A 25,449-nucleotide genomic window follows, 5' to 3' on the forward strand; every position below is an offset into this window, starting at 1 on the left:
TGGTAGCCTCATGGGCCGGGGATGGTGGTCATGGGACACTATGCCCGAGCCGTCGGCCTATGCTGGTGACGAGCCCCCGTAGTGACCTTGAGCTTATTTAAATTGGCTGATTGTAAATGGATTAATAACGGATGGACTAATCATGCATTCATAGCATACAGGTGATGACGGGTGGCTAATTCTGAATGTTGCAGCACGTGCCTAATAGAATTTAGTTGGGGTATCGTTTCGCTAGTTCCCAGACCACCGACTATCGGCCCACTTTTGGTGAGTTTGGCACTACGCATGTATTATGTACTTTCGCTGATGACCGGGCACATTGCATGGGTTTTGCCCAAAAGCCAACTGGATGAGCATCCCTAGTTGATGTGCACTCACGCATCCATGCATCTAATAAGACTGCATCATGTATTGTTTTGTATGCCTTGCTACGTTTTTATAACTATGCTTACCTAATGCGGCGGTGTGTAATCTTGAGGGGAATTCACACTGAGCTGGCCACTCATTCATCGAATATATAACCGTACAGGCAGAGCAGGTGGCCTAGATGATATTTGTGTTCATATTGATGAGGAGCAGGGTACCATTGTCGAAGATGCATGATTCTATTGCTAAGAGTTACTACAGGATTTTACAATTCAAGACTTGTTTTAATTCATCCTGTTTCACATGCTATGTTATCTCATCTTGTAATTGTAAGTATTAGGACATTGGTTTGTATAAGTCATTATGGGCAACTTTTTGTATATTTTAAATGTGAATGAAATTTTCCTTTATGCTGACTTGTCCATTCTACGCTAATCTGCCACCTCTGATAAAAAGGGAAAAAAAAAAAAACATACATGGAATTTGGTTCTCTTTAGGTTAACACTCGGGTTTTTGAGAAACGAGTCATGTACTCGCGTCCTGAAAACACGGGGTGTTACAGTCACCCTCCCTTGAACTAAAGCCAAAGGAATCTGCAACCAAAGCAAGTAGAAGTCATCTAAGGTTGACATTGAGATCATCAAATGCCATTGAATTTCAGTTAAAGAGCACAAGCACATTCATCTCCACAGAAACGCAAAATTATTGTTTTTTTTATAAATTTTTTAATGAAGTAAATAGCTCAAACCTGATTTATCTTAGGAAATACAATTGAAATTTCTTTTTACCATTGCAAGTTGAATATGGTTTGTAATTTTCATCAAATGTGGTGAACATATTCCAATTGCAAACAGATTTTCTTTCACAATTTCTTTTATCATTAGAACATGTCCGGGGCAGTTATAGGCAATTTGCTTCTACTTTTGGGGGTGTTATTTGATACTCCAGCAGAGTATGGTGGGCTGATGGTTGATACAGACGGGCACTCAGAAGTTGAAGGCATGGCATACATTATCTCATATTAAACCGTAAAATTTGTGGGGACCACAGTAGATAGGTCATCAGTCCATGATTAGATTGTTTTAACTATCTAAACCTTTGATACATAGCCACTTGTTTGCTGAATTTGAAACGTTGGATTTTTCCATCTCAGTTGCTGGATAAATGTCCTCTAATAACCTGGTTAAGAATAAAAATAGTGTTAATTTTGGTCTATGATCCATCTAAAGTGGGGTTTGCCATTGTGGCAGTCTAGATTTAATTTGTATTATATGTGTACAATTTCTTAGTGCCGGCATATCAACCATTACACTCTGCCATAGTAACAAAGTTCTCTAACTTTTGTTTATGGTTTTTTTACTAACAAAAAAAGAAAAAGAAAAAGAAAAAGAAAAGAAACTATTAGCGCCATATTGTAATCAATTCATTAATTGTAATCAATCTATGTACTAGACTATTAGATAGCACTTCATTGCGATCAGCCTATGTAATGGTTAATCACATAGCGCCTGTGGGAGTTACTCTCATTGCCAGTCCCAAGGGCAGATAAAAGAGGGTTTTGTCCGGTCGGCAGCTGGCGTCAAACTTTTGTCATATGTTTGCCATAACTTTCATCATTAATATGGACAATATGACATTCCGAACTCATTCTTGGGCATCTGACCTATGGTCTAACTGAAGTTATGGCCCTCGATAGAGTGGAATCGCAGAAAAAGATTCACGTAGCTGACCCCAATTAGCTGGGAAAAAGGCTTTGACGATGGTGGTGGTGGTGGTGGTGGTGATGATAATGTACATGTCTGTGGTGTGTCCCCATGTAACAGGACATGCAATGAGCATATTCCACTTTAAAAGAACAGTGCCACGTAAATATCCAAACAACTGTCTGGAGAAAAGAGAGTTTGTCTCCACGGGACTAGTCTGATCTTGTACATGTCTGACGTGTGTTCCCATGGGAGCTCATGTGCAATAAGATGGCCAGCAACTGGTTTGCAGTTAGTCCCGTTCTTTCTTTTGTTCAAGATTACAGTTAGGAAAATAATCCTAAACAAAACTATACTGTTCAATGTGATGATGAGCTGATTAAAAAAAAGAAGGTATGCTTATAACCTTTACTTTTCTTTGTTTTTTATTTTTATTTTATTGTTTGTGCAGGTGCATGCTGACAGCCCAGATGGGCTCTTGAGGATATTCTCAACTTCCTTCCAAGGGTTCAAATCATTTTGATCGGCCTTGTATTGGGTCACTTTTTCACAGTTTGTTCCTTACACAAATTCTTTTCTTCTATTAAATTGCCATATGTGTTTCTTCACCGTTTGGCATTTTCATCCATTTATTAATGTGCATTTGCATTCGCATGCACACACAAGAGCTCTGTATATTACTAACCATTGTTGAAATTGGATGGCAAATTTAGATGTCGGAATTGAAATGCCCAAAGTCAAAATTTCTATTGGTGATGGTTGTTGGTGTTAATCTTGATCCATGGGTGGCCCAACAAATCCCCATTGTAAGCAGGTCTCATGTACATTGTTCTGAATTGTCAGTGGATGGGCCACAGTCAAAACAATGATCATAACCATACAGGCATTGTTTAGTGCATTGTATAACATGGATATAGTTTTACTCTAATTTATCATAAAACCACAATGGCCAGTCATCATATTAGGTTTGACAGGGTTGCAGCATTGGGTACCTTGTGCCAATGCCTGTGAAACAAGCCCATACCCCGGTCATGTAGGCATGTGGCATTTGAGAAACTCACCGGGCCAAAAGATCTTGAATCCATGCTAAAAGCTGAGTTGTCACCCTCAACCCAGCAATGCCCTTCAGGGATCTTCAGTATCTCATATGATTCGGGGATTCTGATCCAGTCACCTGGTAAGGCAATTAATCTCTTCACCACTGTCTCCTTGTGGTTATTAGGGGACCTATAAATCAATAGAAGGGGAGCAGACATAGCTAAAATCAGATGTCAAAGTATCCAGGTTACGTTTCACGAGTCATAGGATCTGAATCATCTACACCATCATATATCCAGATGGGTGCCATTAAAAAAGTTAAAAAGAAAAACTATGGAGCTATTATTCTAAAAGACAGCTTAACTTGGTTAAGAAAGCACCACATGAAGGCATTAGGCATTAGGAAGCAGAGTTACCTAAAGACTACCACATCTCCATCTGTAAACTTATATTTTGTAAGGCAAAATTTATCCACCAGAACAAGGTCACCTGCAGCCAAACAACTAATCAGTGCAGTAACTATTACACCATCAAGAAAAGGCCCGCTTGAATATTCTCAAACTTAAGTGTCACCTAATTCAACTCAAACATAGTATGAGCCTAAACCCTAATGTTAATCAACACAATAGATAATGAGATGAAAAAGGTAACCCGTGAATGACCCAGAAAAGGTATTGCTGTTCGGATTGAATGTAGGATGCATGGAGACGCCCTGCACAGGAACAACACTGGCATACCGGTCTGAAATTGTGAGGCCTATTAGTGCACCTGTTACGGCCTTCTTTGTGATTAACCACAGAAAATTCAACGTTCCCAAATTCGAATCTACTCCTGGAAGAGTCGCGTGTCAAAGGAGAAATGTGTCCATCTGTACAACAATCATGACCATGAAAAACAACAGAAGGGAGGAAGTTTGGAGATTTAGCAACTGTGAAATCAACAACATCCAATTTCTTTGTCAACTAGGAAAAGACCACACGCACTGATAAAAGAAATTCAACCTACGTAATTAATGTCTATGTTGCATTAGACTAACAACAATCAATTCTAAAGTAACTTCTGAATATGAAAACAATGAACAAGACAACAAGAAAAGTTGACTGCTAAAAACTAGAATTCATTGTGATAATCCTGAATATGAATCTAATGACTATTCTAGCACATGCAAACCAGACTGAGAAGACAAAAATGTTAGAATAGGTAGGTTTCATTTAGGAAAGTGGTCATTCTCAGTTTGGTCACTTGTACAGTAAAAGCCACTTCCCCAAATCAAATCTTCCTACTCTTAACATTAAATAATTCTCCTCTATGTAACATGAAAGCAAGTTTGTTAGCATAAGACATGGAAAGTTCTAGAAGCCTGATATGTTGCCATGTGTGTATAAACAACATAAAACACCAAGAATACGTTGCTGTCGGCTTGTCCAAGCTATTTGGAGCCAGTTTATGGATTATGTTTTGCCAATAATTCGCTTCTAAGGCCCTATTCCTCAGTCCTTGATCCAAGTCCCTTCAGGTCTCCCCCTAATCCATCTTTTAGATCCTTCAACCCAATCAAAGATTCTCTTTAGCCCTTACCGGGTCCATCTCTGCACATAGCTAACCATCTTGATGCGTTGGCCATCATTTTATCACCCACTGATGCTTACTCCTAGGCTGCTTTTGATGATCTTATTCTTGATTATATCCTTCCTAGCCATCCTACACATCAATCTCAACATCCCCATTCCAAAATACTTATTTTCTGCTCGCATTGCTTCCTAGTCGCACTCTGCCCCATCTAGAATAGCCAGTTTAATGTCGGGTTTATAAAAAAAAATTTCCCTTGATTTCCTAGGCATGCAGCTACAATACAAAACTACAGAGGCACATCTCCACTTCATTCACCTAGCTCTAATTCTAGTGAAAAAATCTACATGATGGTTATGAACATAACAAATATAATAATAAGAAAATGCCTTAATGATGGGGACATCTCACGCACATGCACGCCCCCTTTCCCCCTTAAGCACGTACGTACGCAGAAGGAGGGCCCCACCATCGATCTGACTCGATGACGACGTCCAGGGAGGGCCTCCTATCTAGAAGACGAAGTTTTGGTTCAAAAGGGTGGGCCCAATAGTCAAGAAAAGCCCATCATGAGATCTCATAATCGTGGCCCACTCGTCGGATTGATTTCATATTTTAGGTTTTGCTTATTGTTATTATTTAGAACATCGTGAATGCTTTAAATTTCTTTGTTTGGTTTTTATTTTAGCTTACTTCATCGCCAAGTAATAGGTTGCGCACATGGTGCGAGTTTTTGGGGTATAGGGTTTTCCATATAAATAGGCACCCCTTGTAGTTCTTTTCATTCATTCAAGTTCAATAAAAAATTCCTGCTTTATTTTTTTGCTCTCTTCGTGAGTTGTGAAAGAATTCAAAAGTGGGTGCAAAGCCCTCCCTTTTCGAATGGCTAACTACCGTGGTGCGAAGCCACATCGATCCCGATTCACCCCTTCTTCCATCATCTTTTTTTTTTCATCTTCTACCATCATCCATATTTCGAATTCGTCCTTTGTTGCATCAGGTTTTTTTTTTTAAGCAGATATCCAGATTTCGGTTATGCAGGAGGTTAGAAACTTCGACGGAGTACTACGCACAAGCCGCAGCTTGGATCGACCCGAAACTTTGGGGTTTTGGAGCCTACCCCCAGCCGACCAGGGCCAAGGAGGGGTTTTTCGAAACTAACGCCCCCTCGCACGTGCGGCTAGGTACCTGCGCATGTGCGAGCGCCCCAGGCCCGCTGTCCACACGGGGGAACTTTCTTTGGTTCAGGTTTTTGTCCTCTTTTACCTCCTCATACATGTTTTCTTCATAAACCCTAAACCTAGAGTGCGTTTTCCCTAATTTGTTTGTCGTTTTCCTCACTCTAGGATTCCTTGAATTGAAATTGGGTAATCCCTTAGAATAAAGACTAATTCTTATGCATGTGTTCTATTTCCCTTTAACATCGTTTGGCTTATAATTTTTATTGGTCTAGTCCTAGCCTGTGTTGTCTTGGACCCGCATAGATTCCTCTTTTAATTGAATGTTTGGACTGTCATGTGGGATGTGGAATTTATGTAATTGTTTTTGAATTGGTATGATCTAAGCCTGAATTCTTGCATCTCATATTTAAATTTCATCTCCTGCATCAAATTTGGTATAAGAGCCTAGGGTTCTTATAGGGGAATACATTAATTGTTTAGGGTTAGATTGTTTGAGTCCTTCATGCATCCAGTTCATCACATGTAGCTTTTAGGAATCCATAGTCCCTTTTGTCGACTATATTGTTGAATTTTAGTAACACTGCGTAGTTTCCATCATATAGAGTCTCATAGCATCATTTAGTCCTATCTAGTTGCATATAATCGTCATAGAAAGTCCTTAAGTGGACTTAGCAAGTGTATGCCCACACGTACGGGTTATGATTTTGGCTTGCACCCTACACTAAACATGGAGCAATTGCTAGAGTTACTAAACAAGCTGTTCCAGCAGATCGAGTCTGTGGGTTAGCGCTGTGAACAATATTAGACCAACGCTTTGATCAATTTGATGTGCGCATTGCTCAACTAAAGGCCTCTGCCGAGACAAACCCCACCAATGGGGTAGAGTCCAATCTCAGGCGGGTGGCCTAGAGGATAGACTAATGAATGGAGTTGGTCAAGGAATCAGTTATGAGCGTACATCCGTGCACCCACCCCATAAGGGACATCAAGACCACTATTTTGAGGAGTACAATATGCGCGGCCTTGTGACTGCAGAGAGTGCACCAGAGGCTAGTGTAGAGTTACCCACTGAGGCCATTTCGGTAGTGGATGAGTTTCGTGATGTCTTTCCTGATGATCTACTGGATGAGTCTTCCCCTAGGAGGGATGTAGAGCACACTAGAATATGGGACACCGTAATACCTATAGCCGAGTTTGCGTTTAATAGTTCTGTCGATAGGTCCACAGCTTATGAAGTCATTACTGGTTATAAACCTGGGAAACCTATTGATCTTGTCCATATCAGTCCTATAGGCCGTCAGAGCCTGCAGAGTCTTTTGCGCATCACATTCATTCATGACATCAAGAAATTAGGCAGAAGATCACTATTAATAATGAACATTACAAATTTTCTGCATACTAGCATAAGCGTTTCAAAGAATTCAATATTGGGAACTCTGTGATAGTCCGCATCAAGCCCGAGCGGTATCCTCCGGGGGCCGTTTGTAAGTTAGAAGCGCGTAGCGCTGGACCCTTCAAAATTATAAAACGAAACAGTCTCAATGTGTATGAGGTAAATCTTCCACCTTCCATGGGAATTAGTTCCACATTCGATATGGAGGATCTAGTTACTTTTCAGGGGACCACTGATACTTTGTCCGGCCCTTTACCTATCCATCCTGATTCCCAGATTTATCCCTTGATCCATGGCCCCCTCCCGACCCATTTTTCCAGCCTCTACGTCCCATACCTACCCGTCCCGACCAATTTTCTCAGCCTCTACCTCCCATACCTACCCGGTCCGACCCATTTTTTCAGCCTCTACATCCCATACCTACCCGTCTCGACCAATTTTTTCAGCCTCTACCTCCCATATCTACTCTTCCCGACCTTTCTTCCCAGCCTCTACCTCCTATACCTAGCCTTCACACACCCAGAGAGAAAATAGAGGATATCCTGGACCATAAGATAGTTTCAACGTCGAACAGCAGGTTTCAGAAGTTCTTGGTCAAGTGGAAGTCACGTCCAGCTCCAGACAGTACGTGGCTCGCTGAGGAGCTTCAGAGACTTGATCCTTGCATCTTGGAGCGGTTCAGGAGTTTTTTTACGCCAGTGGCAAAACCTTCGTAGCCAGGGAGAATTGATGGGGACATCTCGCTCACATGCACACCCCCTTGCCCTACGCACGTAAGTACGCAGGAGGAGGGCCCCACCATCGATTTGGCTCGATGACGACGTCCAGGGAGGGCCTCCTAGCTAGAAGACGAAGTTTTGGTTCAAAAGGGTGGGCCCGATAGTCAAGAAAAGTCCATCATGAGATCTTATGATTGTGGCTCACTCGTTGGATTGATTTCATATTTTAGGTTTTGCTTATTGTTATTATTTAGAACATCGTGAACGCTTTAGATTTCTTTGTTTGGTTTTTATTTTAGTTTACTTCATCATCAAGTAATAGGTTGTGCACATGGTGTGAGTTTTGGAGGTATAGGGTTTTCCCTATAAATAGGCACCCCTTGTAGTTCTTTTCATTCATTCAAGTTCATAAAAAGTTCCTACTTTATTTTTCTGCTCTCTTCGTGAGTTGTGGAAGAATTCAAAAGTGGGTGCGAGGTCCTCCCTTTTCGAAAGGCTAACTACCGTGGTGCAAAGCCACATCGATCCCGATTCACCCCATCTTCCATCATCTCTTTTTTTTTTTCATCTTCTACCACCATTTGTGCTTCAAATTCGTCCTTTGTTGCGTCAGTTTTTTTATTATAGCAGATTTCGGTCCTTCGGAAGGTCAGAAACTTTGACGAAATACTACGCACAAGCCGTAGCTCGTATCGACCCGAAACTCCGGGGTTTTGGAGCCTACCCCCAGCCGACCAGGGCCAAGGAGGGGTTTTCGAAACTGATGCCCCCTCGCACGTGCGGCCAGGTACCTGCGCATGTGTGAGCGCCCCAGGCCCGCTGTCCACACGCGGGAACTTTCTTTGGTTCAGGTTTTTGTCCTCTTTTACCTCCTCATATATGTTTTCTTCATAAACCCTAAACCTAGAGTGCGTTTTCCTTAATTTGTTTGCCGTTTTCCTCACCCTAGGATTCCTTGAATTGAAATTGGGGAATCCCTTCGAATAGGGACTGATTCTTATGCATGTGTGGTTGATTTTTATTTCCCTTTGACATCATTTGGCATATAATTTTTATTGGTCTAGTCCTGGCCCGTGTCGGCTTGGACCCGCATAGATTCCCCCTTTAATTGAATGTTTGGACTGTCATGTGGGATGTGGAATTTATGTAATTGTTTCTAAATTGGTATGATCTAAGCCTGAATTCTTGCATCTCATATTTAAATTTCATGTCCTGCATTACTTAAATAGTGGAGAAGAAAGAAAAACAAAAAATTTGGAGATTCACAAAGAACTGTAGTGTCATGCCATCTCATCTTCTAGCAAATTGACACTTTTCCATGTCAAATGCATCTCAACATTTGTTAAAAGTATACACTTGTCTTGACTTGTCCTTTTTACGTTGTTTTCCTTATGTATGAAACTATAACTAATCAACAACCTCACTATACACAAGGTGCTGCAGGTATAAGAAAAAGCGAATTATATGATATGTCACCTGCATCTACGCACTACATACACAGGTTTTTAATTCAGACAACTAGTGCACATGATTGTTAAACAAAACCATTGGTCTGTTGAGTCCCACCACTGATGGAGACTCAAAGACCATTAACAGAGCCTTTCTCAGTTGAATGAGGATAGCTGTGTGTTTCTCTTTTTAACCATCTATTTGTAGGCTACTAATCAAAAGGTTAAGATTGTCCTCTACAATCACAGGATTCAAGAAGGCCTGGAAACTCATCTTCCTTACAAAATCAAGCTATGGATTCGTGGCTGAAGTAAAATACTTGTATAGCAACCATGAACTATGGCAAGAAATCCAAGAATGACAAAATACAAAGACACATTAGTTATTTGTGATAAAATTACTAAAATTGGGAAGCTGTTGGGCCCTCAACCCTCACCATTTTGCAGCCACTCACATGACCATTCAAGTTGTTTATAGTTTGGGACACGGACAGAAGATTTTGATCAATATCAAGAGCCATAACCCTTATAAGTGCCTAAAAGAAATGAACGGCTCGCAAACCTGAACAAGTAACTAAAATGGGGAAGCTGTTAGGTCCACATCTCTCCCCATTTTGCACCCACCCGCATGTCCATTCAAGTCGTTTTAAGAAGATAATTCTTTCACTTATTTCCCTTCTTCTTCTTCACTTTTTTTTTTTTTTGGATGACTAAGAAATTTTATTAACAAAACATAAGAAACAGACACTACAAAGGAGCAGAGATATGGATAATGAGAAATCATCCCAAACTCGGCCACAAAATACAAAACATCCTAGATCCCAGGCAAAACCCAAAAATATCTTCCCAATTGCAATCCCTTGAACTGGTTGTTTCCCGAAGCCCAAAACACCCTTCTCCCTTTGCTATCTACAAGACCAACTTGGCCCTTTCTGGCTTGTTGCTGAAGGTCCTATTGTTAGGTTCCCTCCATACCAACTACAACACCAACATGAATATAATTTCCATAAAACTTTCATCCTTTTTCCTGGGAGACCCCAAACACAAGCCTGAGATAGAGCATCGACAGACCCCAGCATGGCCCACCGAATTTTGAAAAGAGTTATCATCATACTCTAGAGCATAGAGGCAAATTTACAATGCATAAAGTGGTGGTTCACCAATTCTGCATCCTTAAGAAATAATGAGCATACATTCAAGACGACCATATTCCTATCGCGAAGATGATCAATGGTTAGAGCTTTGTTCTTTGTTACTACCCATCCGAACACCACAACCCGTGGGGGCCAAGGAAATGCCATAAACAAGAGAGTTGGGGTGATATGCACCCCCACCAGTTTTGATCATCAGTACAAGGATTTTAATATGAAAGACCCCCAAATTTTCCTCTTTCCATTGCCAACTATCCATATTACCAGGAAAGAAAATAAAGATTTCAAACACAATCCTGATAACGAATTCCTCAAATCTCTTCATCAGATAGATTCATACGGAATGTTGGAGACCAAGAGACCACTCCCCTTCTCACACTGAACCATTGAGAAAACAATTCTCCTTTGTTAATGACAATATTATAAAGCCTTCCAAAGTTCAGGTGAAATGGTCTATCATTAAGCCAAGTGTCTTCCCAAAACGTTACCCTCTCCTCATCACTTATCGTAAATGTGATTCCTTCCTTGAACATGCACCTCTCCCATCACCGCCTTCCAAATGCCCGAGGCCTATATAGGAAGGCTAGGGTTCGGGTGTGAACTTTCAGCTCTTGTATAATTCCTTAGGTTTCTCCACTGTTAGGTTGTTTTCTTTCTTCCTTCTTTTTTTTTTCCCCTTTCCTTTTGTTTTCTTGTTCTCTGGGCCGTTGGGCTTCTTTAATAAAATATTCATCTGTCAAAAAAATAAATAAATTTCCACAGACTTCTGTCTTAGCACCATATCTCCATAGCGATTTTCCGAGTATCACATCACTCTAAGATGTTTTATCCCCATGATACCATAATCCTATGGTCTACACACATCATTCCACCCAACCTATTGGAAAATTTCCTTCTCCTTCCATGTGTTACCATAGGAAATCAGCAAGTTTCTCCATGAGGGGAATAATTGACATGTGGCATTGAAACAGGGACACAGAGAAATACAGCAAGGCTCCACATTAAACTGAAAAAAGGCCCACAACTAGTGGTATTGGGGTGTATTCCTCTGCAATGTAGCTGAACAGACCAAGGTTCCAGATCGTTGAACCATTGTTTTTAGTTAGGGAAACTGACAGTTAGAGTTTATTCATTGGATCACTTGTTCACTAACGGCAATGGTTCACACATTCAACAAAACAAACAAATTTCTAACAAATAATTCTCACGAACTATGGAATAGAAAATTAATCGAGAAGCTAATTGATGACAAGAAAAATAAAAAGAGAAGCCAATCACCTTAATCATTTCACTTACTCAAAATATCATCTCTCATGAACTTTGGAATAGATTTCCATCTCATGATTCGTCTAGTAAAGCATATCAACTTGACGTAGAAGCGAACATCATAAAATGCCATATATTGATAAGATCAGTTTGACTTAATTGTCTGCCATGCAGTGTTCGAAATATCGGTATCGCGTTACGTATCACACCCTTCGGATACAGATACGTATTGGCATCGCATGGGATATATTGGTCGTATCGCGTACTGTATTGTCGTTGTTGGAAATATGAGGAAATGTTGGGAAATTGGTTGAATTTTTCAATGAAACTTCAATGATTGTTTAAAAAAAAAAACCATCAATACACACTTATAAATCAAAACATTACAAAAAACAAGTGCACATAATAAGTTTTCTTTATATGGGGTCTAAATCTATGCGTTGTCTAACTGAATGAATGCAAGTGTATTCAAAGTCTATTCATATAATTTATAAATGTAAGAAAACGTGTGGAAACACAAACAATACATTCAAAAGCAAAAGAAGAATCACTAGATCAGGTTACATACATATTTGATTTTATGTTTGGACACAGATTGCAATTGATTTGCGAGAAATTAGAAATTTTTTATTTTTTTCAATTTTCCGCAACTCGGCGCATCTCCTCCAAATCTTAAAATTGAAGCTCCTAATCCTGAATTTGTAACAATTTGACAATGATTTAACATGATTTACAGAGGAAAAAAAAAAAAAAGGAACGAAATTTGAAAATGCTCACTAGATCAAACATGTGGGATATATCCTACTACTTGTGTGTTTCGTATTGCATCGGTGGGATACAAAATATACCGTGGGTTATGTCAGCCAATATCGTCGATACATAAAACATTGTTGCCATTTATACAATCTCTACGTAATTCCTAAGTGACTCCATTACACTCTGCCTAAGTATCAAAGTTTTCTTTTGTCTTTTTAAATGAGATAATGCACATAAGGAACTTTGAATGGTATGAAAGAAATAAGAGATAATTATTATCCAAAGACAAAATCTGCTACACAAAGAAAGCAAACAGAGCTGCTAATCATTTATTAAATAAAGGCATTTTCTGTAACACACATAGTTGTCAGGCAACAGCCCAAAGAAGAGTAAAGTAGGGCTCACCATATGCAAGGCAAATATGGGGTGAAACTCCATTTGGTACTTCGTTCAAGCCTGTAGCTCAATGGTAGACAGCATGTTTTAACATTGAGGTCTCAGCTTTAAGTTCAGCTTGCCTTAAAAAAAAAAAAAAAACTTCTACCGATGGTCATACAAGAATGAGAGAACGGCATTTTATTACATCATGGTCCCATAAGCCATTATCTACATTTGTACGGTTGATCAAAAGATAAAGTGATGCAGGACATGGAAATTAAATATGATATGCAAGATCTCAGGCTTAAGATCACGTTAGTTCAGAAACAATTACACAAATTCCATATCCCACATGAAAGTCCAAACATTCAATTAAGGAGAATCTATGCAGGTCCAGGCCTACACATGATAGGGCTGGATCAATAAAAATTATGAACCAAACGATACTCAAAGATAAGAAATAATCATGCACACATGTATAGTAATCAATCCCTAATCCAAGAGATTCAGAAATTCCAATTCGAGGAACCCTAGGGTAAGAAAAGGGACATAAAATTAGAGATTTGAGTAATTTAGGGTTAGGTTTAGGGATTTTGGGTGGAAGCGGAGTAAAAGAGAGGAGAGAGATGAACCAGAGAAGTACCGCACGTGTAGACAACAACAATGGCTAAGACGCACGTGCGTGTGATCCCGACCGCACGTATGTGGGGCCCACTATTCAGAAAAAGGCCATCTTGGCCCTGGTTGGCCAGGGATGGACTCCAAAACCCTCAAATCTCAGCTCGATCCGATGTACGGTTTGTGCGTGGTGCTCCGCCGAAGTTTCAGCCCTCCTATAGGGCCAGATTCTGAAATTCTGTTATGAGGAGGAGAATTGCTGCAATAGATGATTGATTCAAAGTGTAGATGATGGGGTGAGATGAGAAAGAAGGATGGTAGAAGATGGGTAGTAGAGATGGCGATGGATGGGGGCGAATCGGGATAAATGTGGCTTCGCACCACGGTAGTTAACTCTTCAATGAAGGGAGGGCTTCGCACCCAATTAGGCTTCACAACTCAGAGAGTAGGAAAACGTAGAATTTTTATTAATCTTCAATGAATAAAAAAAGCTACAAGGGGTGCCTATTTATAAGAAAACCCTATACCCGAAAACTAGCGTCATGTGCGCAACCTATTACTTGGCGATGAAGTAAACCAAAATAAAAACTAATCAAAGAAATCTAAAGCGTTCATGATGTTCTAAATAACATTAACAAGCAAAATCTAAAATATGAAATCAATCTGACTAGTGGGCCACGATCATGAGATCCCATTGGGCCTTTCTTGACTAACGGGCCCACTCTTTTGAATCAAAACTTTGTCTTCTAGCTAGGAGGCCCTCTCTGGACGTCGTCATCGATCCAGATCGACGGTGGGGCTCTCTTCTTCTGGCGTACGAGCGTAGGAGGGGTGGTGTGCGTGCACGTGTGGACAACGTGCGCGGGATGTCCCCATCATAAAGCTAGAAAAAAAAAGGAAAAAAAGAAAAAAGAAAAAGAGGGAACCAAATCTGATCAGCTAAAAACTTGGGCATCTTTGATTGCATGTAAACATGCCCAATAAGCTATGGGTTGCAATCCTGCATATTCGTAATACAACAAGCCAACGTTAGCGGTTAGTTTCAGAACAATGGAGTCCCAGCGTGGACCATGTGTTGGATCTACATGTGGCTCACTTGATGAGAAAATAGGAATGGTTTCGTACAATTTTCCATAGTACTCTAGTTGAATCTTCAAGATCAAGGGCTCTGAAATGGGGTCTGTATAGTTGTAGATTGTGGCATACTTAGAATGAGATAGAACTTTGAAACATATGGGGTTGTGGGGATCATCCAATAAACTTTAGACTAAGGGCAACCTGTGGAGGCCTTCATCTCAATAGTGGAGCCAATAGATGGATTTCGGTAAAAAGGATCCCACAGGAATTATGTACTACCATCATTTTCTTAAATGCTGTTTGGAAGTGGCATTGACAACTCAGATGAATCTCTCAGTAAAACAAATGCTGCTTTTGATGACTGAATAAAATTAGTTATGCATATCTTGAATTAAAATAAGTGAACTATTTAGTATGCCTCTGTTTTAATACGATGGACCTCATCACGAAGATCACACGTCCTGGAAGTAAAGCCCGCCCAACCATTAGGTGTGCCACACCCACACATATATACTGAGTCGGACCACCGGCCACCTTTGATTGATGGGAGGAGCAAGAGGAAGAGATGCATAGAGAATCCCTAACCTTTTGGATTAGCTGGAGATTACTAGAGTGGAGCCAGTTGCCAGCTGTTATGGGTACTCGGTATGTTTGACTGAAAATGGGAGAGAGAAAGAAGAGAAGATGAGGTTGATTAGTGGTATGGAATTGCATTTAGTCCCATGCAAATTCCATCTGGCATTTGGAAACAACAGGAAAGTTTGGATTAATCCAAGTATCATATCATCCAGTCCCAAATGTAGATATTGCAGGATTTTTGGTGGATTTCGAAATCCACTACATTTGCGAAATCCACTACATTTGTGGGCCCCGCATTGATGCATGTGTTTTATCCACCCACAACACATCTCTATGTGTGTGATTGTGACATGATTCACGCAGTCCATTAGGTGTGCACCATGATCTTGATGCCCTGGCTCAAGAATGAAGCTGGTTCACTCATCAAATGGTCTAATATGTTAGAAATAGGTGGGCGTCTTAGTGGCAGCAGTGTACATGTTTTGTGAATTGTGGACCAGCATATTGATGGAATTGACTGGTTTTTAGAGAAATACATCTAATACATGGGAACCATTCATTGGATGGTCTGTATGTTGTGTTGGATCATTTCAGTTCTTAAAATAAAAATGGCTACTATAAAATACTGATATATGACAACAGACCAAAAAGAGAAGAAACTTAAGCCAAGATACAATTTTTCATCGACATTCAAAATCGTGTGGAATAAAAGAAGAAACGGAAGCAAACATGCGACAATTGAGTTACACCCAATTGCTAACGCTAATATTTTTGCATTCAATTACTTTCAAATACAAATTCAAAGCTTGAAAGAAGTCCCCTCAAGATCCAACTCACATCAACTTCAGTTGAACATTACAATGGTTCCAAAAATTCTCAACTACGATTCAACTAATTCAGGTGGGTGATTTTTTATTTACTTTATTTTTTGGTTTCTATATAAATAAAAGACGACATCTACATATTTCCTTTTCATAACCGGTACTGTTTTTTTTTTTTTTTTTTTTCTGACTCACTATTTTCCGAACCAACTGGGTTGAGGCGGGCCACCGCGATTTTATTTTTCCAATTTTGCAGTAGTAATCGATAAAAGAAATAGAAAGGGAAAGAAGAAGGAAGTTGGATGACTGAGACAGCTTCTGTTGAAGAAGAAAACGGTTATAATGAAGTAAAAGGGAAGGACTGAGACGGAAAAAATGATGATACAAGAGATACCTCATTCCCAATTGCAAAAACCCGATACGTACCGGAACGGAGATGCCCTTCTTTACTTCCAAAGCCCTGTTTTTGTTGTTTTGTTTTTTTTAAAAACACCCCTCGTCCGTACTGTACGCCTGGACTGGTTTTTGTCGGGGAAACGAAAACGAAGACCTCCGCACCAACGGTAACAATCCACGACCCCTCGGCTTTTCAGTGGGGAAGTGGATCGGGCGGGCGACCCCAACAGCATCCATCTGGGGATTGTTGGGCGATGTGGGGCCCACCTTGATTTATTATTTATTTTTATATCCACGCCGTCCAACCTTTTTTCCAGCTCATTTTAGACCATGAACCGAAAAAATGATGTGGATCCGAAGTTCAAGTGGACCATATCACAGGAAACAGTGGGGATAATGACACCCACCGTTGAAACCTTCCTAGGGCCCACTGTGATGTTTATTTGCCATCCAATTTGTTGATAAGGTCACACGGGCCTGGATGAAGGGATGGGTGGTGTTGATAAAATGAGCTCGCAAAATGGATGGATGGTGTGGATAAAATACATAAATCATGGTGGGCCCTACAGCCCCCACACCACCCGATCCCTTTCTTATGGATGACATTGGATGGCCCATGCAGGCAAAACCCCACGTAGTTAGGATGATCCTAACCATTGAATAGCTGTTCAACAACAAAAAGAGCAGAGATTACACATCTGGTGGGAGAGTATAAGAGCGATATCTATGACGAGGCCCTTTATGCCGATGGTTTGGCTTGCCCAGTACCAACTCTTATAGCTTTGATACTCAGGCAGAGCGTCATGTATGAGACGCAGGCAGTTAGGAATTACTTACGTGGAATGCAAACAATTCAAATTAAACCCTCAAAATTATGGTCACAGGTTAGATATTCTGAACAAAAAATTACTCTTAGTTCAGAAGCGAGTGTCTACAATCAAACGTGAGACTTTTTCGACCAACCTGATTTTTTATACTTCTCACTCAACGACATTGGCTTCCACAATTTAGTAGGTTTAATTTGTATTAATATATGATACCTGTATTATTTTAAGTTCCTGCGCCCTTAAAAAAGATGTTGAGCCAGACATCTCAGCCGTTGGACTGAAGGCCTGCCCAAGCCCAACCCATGTACTTGAAGATAGATACGGTTGTCATCGGGGGCAGGCCAAAATCTGTCCAAACCTAACCCATATTTTTCAACATGGGCCTGAGTCCAGCTCTTGCCTTGACAGGATAAATAGTCCGGCCCAAAATTTCGTATTGGGCCCAATCCGAGCCCGAGTGTTTCTTTGACTGAGAGAGAGAGAGAGAGAGAGAAGAGAGGGGGGGGGGCCTGAGTCCAGCTCTTGCCTTGACAGGCCAAAATCTATCCAAGCCTCACCCACATTGTTCAACATGGGCCCGCGTCCAGCTTAAGTCTGTGATGGGCCAATAGTCCAGCCGGGCCCCAGCCCAAGGCTAGGTGTTTCTTTGACTATGAGAGAGAGAGACGGACAGGAGGCCTTGCCAAAAAGGTGTGGCCCACACCCAACCAATGTACTTGAAGTTATTAGGGGGTGTCAATTGGCTGGGCCAAGATTTGTCCAAGCCTAGTCCGCACTTTCAAATAGGCCCGCTGGCCTGGTCCTATGATGGACTGAATTTTTTTATCTCAGGTTCGAGCATAAGCCCAAGCGTTTCTTTAACTGTGTGTGAGAGAGAGAGAGAGGCTGACAAGAGGCCTCTTCCAAAATAGTAGAATCCAAGCCCAAACCATGTAGGGCAAGGCCAAGATTTGTTCAAACCTGGTAACTAAAATAATCTAGCTTGAACTTAAATATGACCATGAGAGAGAGAGAGAGAGAGAGAGAGAGAGAGATTTCAGATATTGAAAGATGAGAGAAAAGGAGAAATAGGGAGAGAGTTGGAGCTTAGAAAATGAGAGATATAAATAAACAAGAAGCATACTAGTAACCAAGCCATGGCACGGCAGGGCCCTACGATCATATATTTGTGAAATCCATTCCCAACCATGTGGTGCATCACCCCATTTTAGGCTCAAATATCGGTGGCATCCATAATTTATGTGTTGTACCACACGATTAGAATTAGTTTATATGTGACCCTCACTCTCCATACTATTTCTCTTGTTGTGGCTCACCCGAATCAATAATAGGTCTAAAATTTCAGCCGCATGCTAAAAGTCTGTTTTGATATCTAATGGCCAGAGTAGATTTCATGTAATTATCACAGTGGTCTCTACAAAAATCAAGGGTAGATATCTCTCTTCCATTTTTTTTTTTTTTTGTGTGTGGCCACATGAACCACATGTTGGATCTACATGCGGTCCGATTAAACTGCGACAAGCGAATTTTTCTGCTTATGGCAAAAAGAGGATTCGAATTCAAACGGGAGTCTGACCCTCTGCTCGCAATACGATGCTTTGTACGTACGTCCCTTGTATGATGCTTCGTACGTGCATATCTTGTAACCTTTCTACTTTGGCAGTGTGATGTTTATTTACGTGCATACCTTATACACTTGGCATGCCTTATACACGTGGCATACTTGTCCTTCAAATTAAATTGCCTGAAATGTGGGACCACAAATGTGTTTTGATAATTGATGAGAACTATTCATCCCATTGCCGCCAATTTCTACAAAAGTCAATCAGCATGAGTTACGTGTGATTTAGATGGATTTGTGTGGTATATTTATAAATATGTGGAGATATACGAAGATGGTTCTACAATAATACAGCTAGAGCGCATCGATCAATGACATGCTATCCATTAAGCAATCAATTGAAGAATGATAGTTTAGAAATGGTTATAGGACAAATGGTAGGATCATAGACAAAAAGAGTCGAAACATGTAATTGAGTTATAACAACCTTCAGGATGTGAGAAGTGTCCAGATGGCTAGATTAAAGCTATAAATAACAAAAGAATTCAACAAGAAAATTTGTCTCGTACCAACTCAATCAAACCCAATATATCTTTTAATTACCCGTCATTTGCAATCATTAGTATAATCACTCTACATTCATGCCCAATTAATTACATTTATGACCAATTAAATTTAATATATCTTTCAATTACCCATCATAATGTAATCCGTAGCGTTAATCAAGTAACTGGTAATTTTATATGTAATTTGAGTCTACGCTCATACGTTAGATTCAATTATCAATTTATAAAAGTACTTTACAACTGTTCTACACAATCGACGGTAAGAATTTCTTTTTTGATCTTTTATCTATATTAAAAAAATCATTTTATACAGAAGTCAAATGTGTAACCCATCTTAAGAGGATGGACACTACTCTTTGAATATCACTCGATCCTAGTTACATACTAAACAAGTGGCCAATGTTGGTCACGTACCACATATTTGACCATCTCAACATTTGGGGTCATAGTTGTACGGTTTAAATTGAGCCAAGAATTCAATTCTAACATGTCCGCACTGATCACGTGAACAAATTTGAAAAACAACCACAACAAGAACAATTGATTGCTAACTTAAAAGGAAATATCAATTTTAGCTATTGAATAGTGCTGACCTGAGAACCAAAATTAGAAACTTTCTAAATCCCATTCATGTGGTTGCATAGACAAGTGGATGTTTAAAACTAGAAAACATGGGCATTTTGATAAGCAATCGGTAACATCCATCTGATGGGCCCACTTTTGTAAAAAATCAAACCAGTCCCCACTATCACTTATTACTAGAATTTCAGACCAAAATGGCTTTTATTTATTAATCGATCTACCCTAATTGTGTTTAAATAACACTAATAATCTGACCACTCACTCTAATATAAAGGTATCATTGACCTTCAGTCGTTCCATCCGTCAAATTTGGAATCTTCTAATCAGAACCCAACAACAAATATGTGCCAGCATATCAAACATACTAGAGATCTGAGCCATTCATTGGATGGGCCCAATTGTGGATTTTCCACCTTCAAAATATCAGGCTGATGAGCTCATCAGGTGGACCACAGTTGTAGATTCAATGTGAACGGTCAAATGTTTTTTTTGTTTTATTTTTGCAATGGTCCCTTTCTAACAACCGGCCCACCTATGACTGGGCCAGCCAGTGGGCCCCACAGCTGTTGATTAGTTGGAGACATTCTAAAAGGGTATTATAATAAAGATGTGACCTATCTTAATAGGACACAGCATTTTGATTTTTTAAATAAATATTTTAAATTTCTGGTATTTTTATCTCTTTTTGGTCCCCTTATCTGTGCTGCAGTTGTGAAGACAACATCCATTAGCTGATGTAACGGTTGTTTTATTGTATTTGCTCCTATTTGAGTTTGGCAACATTTAAAATAAAATGTGGACTCATCCTCCTCAACTCTGCACTGATGGACATCTATCAAGACCATCTAGATTATGGGTCCCATTGCAGATGGGTCATAGTTTGAAAACCACACCGATCGATCAATTCTAACCATCCAATTGAGGGATATAAAAATGAATGGTCAGAATTAGAAAGAAAACAAATCAGATGCCCAATATTATCTTGTCAGTGTAACTTTTCGTTTATGTTCCATTGACAGTGTGGTCAGCGAATTGGATGGTCTGAAATGACACAAATTAAGCCAGGTGTACTTTTGATGAGTCACCATTGTTTTTTTTAAATGTTAAAAAACTAACGTACTGGGTAAATCAGTTGGGCCCACCGTGATTGTATGTAGTTAATCAACGCCGTCCATCCGTTTTAAAGATCATTTTAAGGGTTGAGCCCAAAATTGAAGCATATCCAAGGCTCAAGTGGACCATACCATAGGAAAAAGTGGGAATATTATTTTCACCGTTGAAACCATTCTAGAGTTCACAATTATTTTTATTTGTCATCCAAACTATTCATAAGATCAGAAAGACATAGATAAAGGGAAAAAACAAATATCAGCTTGATCCAAAACTTTTATCGCCCTAAGAATTTGTCAACAATAGTCATTCAATTCACGCTATTTCTTGTGATGTGGTCCATTTGTGCTTTGTATATGATTTATTTTTATGATAGGTACTTAAAATAATCTTTTAAGATGTATAGACCGAGTTGATCAAATACATTAATCACGGTAGGTCCCACAGAGTCTACTCAGTACGCTAATGGTACTGAGTTACCATGCGGCCCCGGCCTCACCCAAGACGGTGCGGCCCTTACCATGGGACCCACCTTGATTTATGTATTCTGTATCCATTCTGCTCAGCCGTTTTAATATATTATTTTATGCAATGACTCCAAAACTCAAACAGATCCAAATCTCTGGTGGACCATACCACAGGAAACAGTAGTCATTGGCCGTTAAAAACTTCTCGTGGGCTAAAATATTTTGGATCAAGTTGATATTTATTTTTATTTTTTATTCAATATTTTATGACATTATTAATATGTTAGATGGAAAATAAAAATTAAAAACATTAATATAGGTCTTAGGTAGTTTTTAACGGTGTGGCATTCAGCCACCACTGTTTCCTATAGTATGGTCCACCTGAGATTTGAATGTAGTTCTTTTTCTGCTCATGGCTTAAAATGATCTGGGAAAGCGGATGGACGGCGTGGATATAGAATACATACATTAAGGTAGGCCCCACGATTAAGGCCGCACCTAATCCGTCCTTTTCAAAAACGCACGGACGGATTTAGTCAGGTTGGGACCTTAGTTCCGTCATGTCTTTTTCGCGTGGCCCATCTAGATTTATATGATATATATCCACACCGTCCATCCGTTTTTACGTATTATTTTTGGTCATAGAGCCAAAAATGAAGAAGATAAATCTCATTTGGACCACCACATGAAATAGTGGTGATTGACCATTAAAAACTTTTGTGGGCCGCAAGAGTTTTGCATCAAAATGATTTTTAATCTTTTATTTATATCTGCGTGATATTACCAACAGGTTGGATGGAAAATGAACATTACAGTGGACCCTGCGAAGTTTTTAATGGTGGATATTCAATGATCACTGTTTCTTATTTTGTGGTCCATTTGAGATTTGGAACTGCTTCATTTTTCGAACCATGCCCTAAAATGATCTGAAAAAATGGATGGACCGCGTGGATATGAATAAAATATATTGATGTGGCCCCACGGGAAAGACCTGACTGAATCTGCGCGCCTATCGAATAAATTTTCCAAAGCCCAAACGCGTGTATAAGGCTGACCGTGGTCCGTGTACATATGCCATCATGGCGCACGGGTATGACATTCGATCCGTTCATTAGGTGGGTCCCATTATGCAGATGGTCGGACCCAAGAATCAAATGGGTCAATTAATCAGGTGGGCCACAGTTTAAAAAAAAACCTTGGCCGAACATCATGTTACACCTGATGAGTAGACCGGCGCGATTTTATGGAAAAAACATATAAATGGTGGGCCCCACCAACAAAAAAACATAAAAATGGTGGGACCCACCAGTGGACGCTTATGTCTGTCATGCGGGCACATGTGGTGGCATTAGATGGTCGTCTAACCTTAATAAAATAAAATAAAAGTAGCCCTTTCTTAAAGAGGCCAGGTCTCGTGTGTCTGCGAGCTACCAAAGGGAATTTACAGTTAGGGCGTGTTTGGACGGGCACGCTGGATGGGATTGGGTTGTATTAAGGTGGATTGCACGCCGTCCAATGCAGTGTCAGTGGATTACATGCAATCCCACTGGATTGCTGTATCCAGCGTCCCAGCTATGGTCTGTTTGGACGGGCTGCCTGGATGGGATTGGGTTGAGTGAGTGCATGTTTGGACAGGCTTGGGATTGGAAGCCATCCAGGTGTTGGAATATTTGGTTGAATTAAATAGACTATTAAAAATCGAGAACCAAAAAAAAAAAAAAGGAAAATAAATTTTGAGAAAGAAGAACTTATTGAATTGAGTCGAGGCGTGACTGAGTCACTCGGCTTGAAATCGAATTTGCTCCCCTTGGACAGCGTCCCAAGTGCAACAGGTTTCCAGAGCAATCGACCTTCAGGATACAACGACTATGACCTGATCCCAGCGGTGCACTCACTGTACACGGGCTCGAACTACTTGCAGTTTAATCCGAAAGTGCTGAGTTGACTCAGCGATGAACTCAGTAAAATTTTTAAAATTGTATCAGAGAGAGTTTTATAAGAGAGATAATAATTTCGTATATTTAAAACTGAAATCGGTAGTCTTTATATAGACTCCGAAGTGGTGCATAAGCACCCTTTATAAAAGGTTAGGTCCGTTGGGTTTAAACCCAATAGGTGCGACCAACTGGAAGGGACGCATCTCTCTGGTTTAAAACGAAAAAGTGCAAGTGCGAGTACACTCCCGCACATACAGTCCTGTGAGTACCCATACACACACCCACGCGAGTACACACACACCGCACCCGCGCTCGCGCCCACGGCCAGCCCGTCCTGTCCCGTCACGTCGCGTCGCGTCGCGTCGCGTACAAGCACACGCACACGGACACGGACTCGGCTCGGCGCGCGCGCGCGTGTGGTCAATGGCATAGATTAGAGTTATTAGCATAGCCCCCCACAGGACCAAATTCACATGCCCCCTGAAAGGGGCTCAAGCCCTAGGCAAAAAGACTATCTTATATACAAGATAGTTTACTATGTCAAATCCGATGTAGGATAAAACCCACAACTCAAAAGTACTACAACTTTTCAAAAATGGAGAGAAATCATCGAAAATTTAAAAATTTAAATTTTAATACTATTTTAAAACAAAATACAACAATCCACTACATGTTTTAAAATAAAATCCTTTCGAATTAAAGCGTAATAGTTGTGCAATGGTGCTGGTGTCACTATAGACTTGAACCGACATTAGAGTAAGCAAGACAGGTATACAGGAATCAGGTGACACCATAGTCTTGAACCTGAATCCTTTTAATGTAGATCGCAAGTACATGCCACTCACACAACTCTTCCTCTGTAAGTGATTTTGCGGTTCGGTGCGTTTCGGCCATACACCATTACCTGGATTTCATAAGTGCTCTAAAGAATTCGCCTAGATTCTCATATGAAGCGGCCTCCACCTCCACACCCATATTGGTGAATTCCATCAAGTATATGAGCAACTGTATACACCACCAAATATATGGCTATGGATTCATTAAGAGTTTTAACAACTCATCATTCTGCATTGCTGCTCGCACTGTACACTATATAAGGGGCTCATATAACTCAGTGCAATCGTCTACCTCATGTCTTGTTGTTTACCCATTGAACCTATCTCATGTGATCTCCACTTGTATAGGTTGGGTTGCCGACACTGGCAGCTCATATATTAGGCTCAACCCCATTCCCTTCGATGTATCATTGACTAACCTTTTAGATAGTCCTTTGGTTAGAGGATCTGCTAGATTCTTTTCTGACCTCACAAAGTCAATAGATATGATTTCATCACGCAACATATGTTTCACTATGTTGTGTCTGAGTCTAATATGCCTGCTCTTTCCATTATATATTTTACTCTTTGCTTTCGTTATAGCTGCTTGACAGTCACAATGAATAGATACGGCCGATACAGGCTTTGGCCACAATGGTATATCAACTAAGAGATTTCTAAGCCACTCGGCTTCTGATCCAGCGTTTTCTATGGCAATAAACTCGGATTCTATAGTAGACCGAGCGATACATGTTTGCTTGGTAGACTTCCAAGAGACTACTCTTCCACTTAAAGTGAAGACATATCCACTCGTGGATTTTGTCTCATCTGAATCACTAATCTAGTTAGCATCACTGTATTCTTCTAATATAACAGGAAAATCATTATAATGTAAACCATAGGCTATACTGCCTTTTAGGTATCTCAAAATCCTAGACAAAGCATTCCAATGCTCTTTTTCAGGGTTATGTGTATATCTACTTAGCCTTCTTACTGCAAAAGCTATGTCTGGTTTAGTGCAGTTTGTTAGATACATAAGGCTACCAATTATTCTGGAATACTCCAATTGAGACACACTATTTTCTGTATTCTTCATGAGAGTCATACAATAATCATAAGGAGTAC

General features: G+C 40.2%; 1 protein-coding gene across 1 annotated transcript; it reads right to left on the minus strand.

Annotated features, from left to right (window-relative positions):
• Positions 1-797: 797 nt before the first annotated feature.
• On the minus strand, positions 798-17,453 carry LOC131230464 (uncharacterized). The gene is made up of 7 exons (XM_058226388.1): positions 17,423-17,453; positions 16,490-16,648; positions 3,759-3,938; positions 3,524-3,596; positions 3,131-3,296; positions 900-959; positions 798-809 (listed from the first exon to the last, which is right to left on the minus strand). The coding sequence occupies exons 1-7, from the start codon at positions 17,451-17,453 to the stop codon at positions 798-800; spliced, it is 681 nt and encodes a 226-aa protein (XP_058082371.1).
• Between the last annotated feature and the right edge of the window lie 7,996 nt (positions 17,454-25,449).

Source organism: Magnolia sinica, chromosome 17 (genome assembly GCF_029962835.1).
Source record: "Magnolia sinica isolate HGM2019 chromosome 17, MsV1, whole genome shotgun sequence".
NCBI classification, from domain to species: domain Eukaryota; kingdom Viridiplantae; phylum Streptophyta; class Magnoliopsida; order Magnoliales; family Magnoliaceae; genus Magnolia; species Magnolia sinica.